The sequence below is a fragment of the Phoca vitulina genome, unplaced genomic scaffold (genome assembly GCF_004348235.1).
Source record: "Phoca vitulina isolate PV1807 unplaced genomic scaffold, GSC_HSeal_1.0 scaffold97, whole genome shotgun sequence".
Lineage (NCBI taxonomy): Eukaryota > Metazoa > Chordata > Mammalia > Carnivora > Phocidae > Phoca > Phoca vitulina.
This window is the reverse complement of record NW_022589800.1, coordinates 1,995,482-2,003,451: the sequence shown is the minus strand read 5'-3', so window position 1 is coordinate 2,003,451 and position 7,970 is coordinate 1,995,482. Positions and strand designations below refer to the sequence as shown.

The 7,970-nt window shown below is 40.1% G+C and overlaps 1 protein-coding gene across 1 annotated transcript; it reads right to left on the bottom strand.

The window, feature by feature from the left end:
* Window positions 1-1,400: 1,400 nt before the first annotated feature.
* LOC116627452 (olfactory receptor 6K3) lies at window positions 1,401-4,262 on the bottom strand. Its single transcript, XM_032397217.1, has 2 exons — window positions 3,323-4,262; window positions 1,401-1,435 (listed from the first exon to the last, which is right to left on the bottom strand). The coding sequence occupies exons 1-2, from the start codon at window positions 4,260-4,262 to the stop codon at window positions 1,401-1,403; spliced, it is 975 nt and encodes a 324-aa protein (XP_032253108.1).
* Window positions 4,263-7,970: the final 3,708 nt, after the last annotated feature.

Here is a 7,970-nt window from a genome sequence, read left to right as displayed (position 1 = left end):
TGAACTATTGGGACTTCATCAAGATAAAAAGCTTTTGCACAGCAAAAGAAACAGTCAACAAAACCAAAAGACAACCGACAGAATGGGAGAAGTTATTTGCAAATGACATATCAGATAAAGGGCTAGTATCCAAAATCTATAAAGAACTTATCAAACTCAACACCCAAAGAACAAAGAATCCAATCAAGAAATGGGCAGAGGACATGAACAGACATTTTTCCAAAGAAGACATCCAAATGGCCAACAGACACATGAAAAAGTGCTCAACATCACTTGGCATCAGAGAAATCCAAATCAAAACCTCAATGAGATACCACCTCACACCAGTCAGAATGGCTAAAATTAACAAGTCAGGAAGTGACAGATGTTGGCGGGGATGTGGAGAAAGGGGAACCCTCCTACGCTGTTGGTGGGAATGCAAGTTGGTGCAACCACTCTGGAAAACCGTACGGAGGTTCCTCAAAAAGTTGAAAATAGAGCTACCATACAATCCAGCAGTTGCACTACTGGGCATTTACCCCAAAGATAGAAATGTAGGGATCTGAAGGGGTACATGCACCCCAATGTTTATAGCAGCAATGTCCACAATAGCCAAACTGTGGAAAGAGCCAAGACGTCCATCGACAGATGAATGGATAAAGAAGAGGTGGTATATATATACAATGGAATATTATGCAGCCATCAAAAGGAATGAAATCTTGCCATTTGCAATGACGTGGATGGAACTGGAGGGTGTTATGCCGAGCGAAATAAGTCAATCAGAGAAAGACATGTATCATATGACCTCACTGATATGAGGAATTCTTAATCTCAGGAAACAAACTGAGGGTTGCTGGAGTGGGGGGTGGGGTGGGCTGGATGGGGTGGCTGGGTGATAGACATTGGGGAGGGTATGTGCTCTGGTGAGCACTGTGAATTGTGCAAGACTGTTGAATCACAGATCTGTACCTCTGAAACAAATAATGCAATGTATGTTAAGAAAAGAAGAAGAAGAAGAAGAAGAAGAAGAAGAAGAAGAAGAAGAAGAAGAAGAAGAAGAAGATAGCAGGAGGGGAAGAGTGAAAGGGGGGAATCGGAGGGAGAGATGAACCATGAGAGACGATGGACTCTGAAAAACAAACTGAGGGTTCTGGAGGGGAGGGGGGTGAGAGGATGGGTTAGCCTGGTGATGGGTATTAAAGAGGGCACGTTCTGCATGGAGCACTGGGTGTTATGCACAAACAATGAATCATGGAACACTACATCAAAAACTAATGATGTAATGTATGGTGATTAGCATAACAATAAAAAATTAAAAAAAAAACAAGATTCAGATAATAAGCACAGTTATTAAATTTCTGCCATCCCAGGCTGGTACCATGTCAGACAAAGCCCATACACAGCAGATATTAAAACAATAATCATTTAGCTTCATACTCATAAGTATGTTCATCAGCTACAACAAGATGAGTTACGCTGGACTGCTGACTCAGGGCTCTGGTTCTGGACTCCAGATGCCAGGTTTCAGGCAGGTTGGGTTCAGGTCAGCTCCACATGTCTCTCATTCTCTGAACCAGGGACTCTCAGGCACATGGCTTCATGGGTCCAATGCTGCAAGGGAAGCAGCTACTGGGAGGAAACCCAACTACAAGGGCACAGATTTGATCTCAGGAACGTCCATTGACATCCCAATTGTCAAATAATGAAAAACGCTGATCCAAAGTTGTGGGGCAGGGAAGTATACTCTACCCACCATGAATCCACTCATTGTAAATTTGTGGAGTTATAATTCTGTTATAGGGATGTGAAGAACCAGGACTAATAACTCAATTTACCACTGAAATTTATCACTCTTTTATAGTCCTACTGCAGTTTCAACTTGTCAGTGATAGAACTGACAGCTCCACAGAATAACAAGGCTTTTTATTTAATCATATCAGTTGCTATTAAAGTTATATTGAAAGTGCCACATTAATGCATTACTAGTGCAACCTTTGCAAAAACAATACCTTTACCAATAGCTATAAACATATTTGCACATCTTACTTTAATAAGTCAGTTTCTTGAAATTCATCTTGAAACAAGTTTTTGAAAATGGCAAGAAGTTTATGCAAAAAATGATAATTGCCATATTTATAAGAATGGTTATAGGAAACAATATAGAGGTTCAAAAGAGAGAAATAATTTGTATATCCAATCAGTGAAATATTTTGCCATATTTAAACTGAATTGGTATAAGTACTTTGTAGAAACATGAATAAATTTTAGCATATAATTTGAGTTCTAAAATATTTATTACCAAGTCACATAGTTTTATATTAAAACTACTACACAAATTATATATCTTAGCACTGATATGGTGGGAAAAACAGACAAGTTATTAGATTAATTAAATCATCAGTAAATGTCATTGACTATAAATGTAAATATATGCATTTATTATGTTTTAATACTCTCACACTGATCCTACATAATGTTAAGTTCTCATGGGTAGGGATTTGATCTACTCATCTTCTCTTTATAGTAATTAACATAATACTAAATACAGTCTGTGATGCCTGGGTTCATGACAGCATCACATGCAAAGCACACCAGTACATAGATCTCAAAATACCAACAAGGCTGACTAGAAAGGAAACAAAGATAGGGGATCAAGTCTATGGTCTGGGTGCCAGGAACTTTGCTTCTGCTTAATGTCCAATAACTCCCTAAAAGAACTTCGACAAGTCACCTTAGCGTCATGGGGAGTGACGGGTTCCATCAGGTAACTGGGAGCTTTGTAAAGAGATTGTATCAAAAAAGGCAATATCTGTGAGTATTATTAATATTTATACAATTAATCATTTTAAAATAAAAGAATAAATTAAAATCAAACAAACATGGGGTGTCCTAAGTGGCTCAGTCAGTTAAGCCTCTGATTCTTGGTTTCAGCTAGGGTCATGATCTTGGGGTGGTGAGATCAAGTCCGGCGTGGGGCTCTGCGTTCAGCAGGGAGTCTGCTTCTCTCCCTCTCTCCCCACTCTGCTCTTCCCCCACTGTCTCTGTCTTTCTATAAATAAATAAATAAATAAATAAATAAATAAATAAATAATAACATCTTTAAAATCAAACAAAATGGGAGATACAAGAAAGAAAACAGTCCACTGATCCTAAAAACCAAGGAGTGGAATTTGTCTGTTGGTCATCTCTGTAAGTCCTCAGAGAACTTCGTCAGTCTACTTACCAGCTCCTGGAGAAGAAATTTGGACTAATTGTGTAATTATTTTAAGTTCTAGAGTTTGTGGGGTCAATATTTTGTGAAGAAGCTCCATTTGTATAGAGGACTCCTGTCTAAACCACCTACCAGATACATTAAATACCTTTTGAGGGCAAAAGATCTTCTTAATAGCATCTTTCATATCCTTATTTCCCAGGCTGTATATTATGGGATTGAAAAAGGGAGCAAGGACAGAGAAGGTTAGAGCGATGGCAGCATCCCAAAATGGGGTATACGTGGCAGAGAATCTGAGATACATGAGGACCACACTGCCAAAAAATAGCAGGAAAACAGCAATGTGGGCAGCACAGGTGGAGAAGGCCTTTTTACGACCCTCCACTGAAGGAAAGCCCAGGATCACAATGACAATTCTGATGTAAGAAAGAGAAATAATCAGACCTGTTATCAGAATGGCCAGAGCATGAATCACATCTTGCACTAAGATCACAGAGGCATCCGTACAGGCTAAATGTAATAACGGTGTGAAATCACAGAAGATCTGGTGGATTTGGTTGGGGCCACAGAAAGGCAGGGTAGAAATCCACACAATCTCAGGTAGAAGGATGAGAAAACCAAAGACACAAGAGCCTGCAGAGAGCTGAGCGCGTAGTTGGGGGGTCATGATGGTCGGGGAGCGGAGTGGGTTACAGTTGGTGAGGTACCTGTCAATGGCCATGACAGTCAGCAAGGCTCCTTCAGTGTTTCCAAGTGAATGGAAGAAGTACATCTGCAAGAGGCAGCCAATAAAAGAGATGGTCTTCTTCTCACTGATGAGGTTGGAGAGCATCTTAGGGATGGTGGCTGTGGTGTACCAGATCTCCAGGAAGGAGAAGATGCTGATGAAATTGTACATGGGCTTGTGGAGATGGGTGTCCAGTCTCACAGCAAAGAAGATCAACAGGTTCTTAATCACAATAAAGTTGTAGATGAAAAGTAAAGGAAAAAAGTATAGGAGGCCACCATCCTGGAGCTCGGGGAAGCCAGTAAAGAGAAATTCAGTCACTGCAGATAGATTTGCACTCTCCATATCCCCAGAAGAGCTACCTGTGAATGAGGGAGAGGTTATACCCAACTAACAGAGAAGGAAATCAATGCAGTGTAAACATAAATATTATTTTGGTTACCTGGTGTTTTGTGTTTTGACATTTCCCAGGTTCAAAATAGCCAGTGACTTGCCTGTATCTGTAATCTTTTTATTTGGGAGACAGTATTAATGATTAATAGCATGAGATCCAATCAAACATACTAAGCCTGAATTCTCATCCTGCCACCTGTTATTTGGATGATAATGGACCAGTTATGTAATCTCTCTGAGACTCAGCATCTTCTTCTGTAGTTGAAAACATATTAGTCCGATCAGAGTTGTGAGTATTAAATGAATTAATGTCTCAAAGTCCCTGGCATTAATGCTCAATATCTGTTATCATTTCCTTCCTAGATCAGGTTTCTGAAAGAGTAATATTAACAACATCTTGTTCAGATTTGTTCTCTCCTCAACCATTTGCTGTGTGAAATCTTTCTTTACTGCCACTTACAGAAGCCATTCTGTCCTATGTGTCAATGACATAATAACTGAAAAACAATATAAAGTTTCCATTATTATATTATGACCATACTTTTGCACCAGAAATTCCTGATCACTGGGGCGCATGGGTGGCTCAGTCGTTAAGCGTCTGCCTTCGGCTCAGGTCATGATCCCAAGTCCTGGGATCGAGCCCCGCATTGGGCTCCCTGCTCAGCAGGAAGCCTGCTTCTCCCTCTCCCACTCCCCCTCCTTGTGTTCCCTCTCTCGCTCTCTCTCTCTGTCAAATAAATAAATAAAATCTTTAAAAAAAAAAAAAAAAAGAAATTCCTGATCACTGCTACTTGAAGATTTTCTCCCATGGCTCTCATGAAACTCCACTCCAGGTTTGCCCTGTTTTATATGGAAGCTTCCTCCCAGGTGTGTGTTATATCATTGTTTCCTTATTTTATGTGTTATGGACCCATCTTCTCTACCCATTTGGTACATGGCTATATATTGCAAGTTCCTGCAGTGGCCCCTAAAATCATGTCCTTTTGCACTGTCTGTTGATGAGCAACGTATAGTTATCAAACCTCTGTCTCCAGCACAGGTGTGTTTCCTGGACTTTAGACCCACAGATCCTGTATCCCCACCTGCCCCTCTCTCCTGCTCTGCTATGGCAGTTTTCAGAGCTCACCGCCATTTCCCTGGGATGGCTTTGTGAATATCAACCCTTGTCTTGGAAGGCCTTTGGACTCACTCTTCTTCACTGGGATATTCCTGGGCTTCCTTCAGGTTTCAGCTCAGCCACTGCATCCTGTCAGAAGCCTCACGACTGTTGCTGTTCTCTCATCTCCTTTCTGACATTCACACATGCGTACATGTGCTCACACATATGCACACGTGTGCACACATGCACACACACACACACATACACACACATCTGAGCTTTCTCATCTATGTGTCCTCCACAGGGCCTCTACCATAAACCTTATCATTTTTCATTGTAATTCTTTCTGTTTAATTTCACTACATGGTGAGCTTCGATCAGGGTGGGATCAGCTTTTTGTCTTTCATACCTCCTAGCATGTCTTAAGCACTTGAAAGTAGCTTCTTTTATAATGAACAGGTTTGGAGCAGACTACAAACATCATTAAAACCAGAAAAATCCAGAAACAAGGCAGGTGGGAAGGAAAGTATAAGCATTCATATCTTAGACCATCATATGGTCTAAATAACTGGGTATACTTTCTGATTGAAAATATGCAGAACCCAGATCTCCAAAGATAGAACTTTCTCAGAAGCCTTAGGACAGTGCCCAAATTCAAGCCTCCCCAAATCTTCACTGAGTCTTCAGGTTGTGTTTCATCCCAAGTATAGGAAATGGATGCTTTCTCCCCAGACTTCAGTGACCCTAAACTCACCTCTGCCAAATGGGTCTTTCCCTGGGTGTCTGCATTTCCAAATGTCCTTTCACCCTCTCTGGAAGGGTTGTTATAGACATCCTACAGAACACACTAGAGGGGAAATGAGCTCCACTGAGGCTTTATCTCCTGCTAATAAGTAGAAAGCAATCTTTTCTCTCATGGGGTCAATTATCAGAATACTTCTGCACTTTCTTCTCATTAGATCCCCAGGTCAAAGGGGAGTCAATGCTCCAAGGAAGACTCACAGATCCTGGTGACCATTGTTACCACCTTTTCCTTATTCTCATTATGATTTAACCAGTCTCCATCTTGGTACGGAATGGGAGGGTTCCATACAAAGAACAGCTTTGGTAGGACCCCATCCTTAAAAAAACACACAAGAAGTAGGACAGTGTTGAAGGTGATTTGTTGGCATGTTAAGTATTGTGAATAAATTAGTGAAGAAAAAATAGAACAATTTCTGTGAAAACATGTCATTTGGAAAAATGAGCCAGTGCTAAAGAAGACAGTGGAAGAATGTCCACTTTTTCCTTCCAACAACATACATGGGACTCTCCTTCAAATTATTCCCATTGATTCTGATGAACTCTTTAAATTTCCTATTTTTCTCGACAAAATATATGAAAGATTGGTGTATAGTTCTTGTATACCATTTTATTTACAGTTTGTTGCAAATGTTGTAAAATACAACAAATATATATTAACTTTTTTTCTATTCATCATTCTTATAGAAAATATCTTAGAGGTTTCTTGATACAGTAGGATAACAATGGGGTCATGTCCTTCGTTGTGAATGTGATTCGTGAACGTGGCTCAAAGGTATGCAGTGTTAGGAAGAAGGAAGTTGGTGACATCTTAGAATACATTACAAAAACAAATTCATATTAATTACCATTGCATAAGATACATTTATTTTTTTTTAAAAGATTTTATTTATTTATTCATGAGAGACAGAGAGAGAGACAGAGGCAGAGGGAGAAGCAGGCTCCCCGCGGAGCAGGGAGCCCGATGCGGGACTCGATCCCAGGACCCTGGGATCATGACCTGAGCCGAAGGCAGACGCTTAACCGACTAAGCCACCCAGGCGTCCCAAGATACATTTATTTTTAACCACTGAAAATAATCAGGGAAGATCTTTTTCCTTCGTGTTTCTCTCTCAAGTGTAGTACTACTACAGAAATTTATTGCTAAAAAATATTTTATATGCTCCCTTGAATATGCAATTTCATCTAGATTATCTATTTTCCCCCCATAGAAACTAATCTGTTTTTAGTATCAAAAACATTTGGCAACTTTACTTTTCAGATATAATCTGTGGTTCATCTGTTCACTGTTTCCAGAAATAAAATTATTTCTATGACAAAATGCATAAATGAACAAGAAATGAGAGTGACTTAATTTGCTTTAAGAAAAAGAAATGCTTCATTAGTCTGAATTTGTCCTCATCCAGGTGTTAGGAAGTCTAGAGAGTGAAAGGGTTGAATGACAATAGTGCTCCCTTCTTAATAATGTCCCCTTGTTAGCAGACCTGGCTCCTCTGTCAGCGTGAATCTTAAGAGTTGCCCCAGTGGAACTCAAGTGAGCTTCTCGTTGGCAGATGGGCACCAGTGGCAACAATATAGAAGGACATATTTGCACAGTCTCTTTATTCTCTAATTCCAACAAGTTTGTTGCTTTCAGAAGCAAGAAAGAATTTCTTCTCCCCACTCTTGTTTTAAATGCACTACAAGAAAAGTATAAACAGGGCGGAGCAAGATGGCGGAGGAGTAGGAGACCTGGATTTCGTCTCCTCTCAGGAATTCAG

Coding starts and splice junctions, on each gene's coding strand:
- LOC116627452 (XM_032397217.1), bottom strand. CDS start 4,262: ATGGAGAGTGCAAATCTATCTGCAGTGACTGAATTTCTCTTTACTGGC. Junction 1,436..3,322: donor AAAGGTATTTAATGTATCTG/GTAGGTGGTTTA, acceptor ATCTTGTTGTAG/CTGATGAACATACTTATGAG.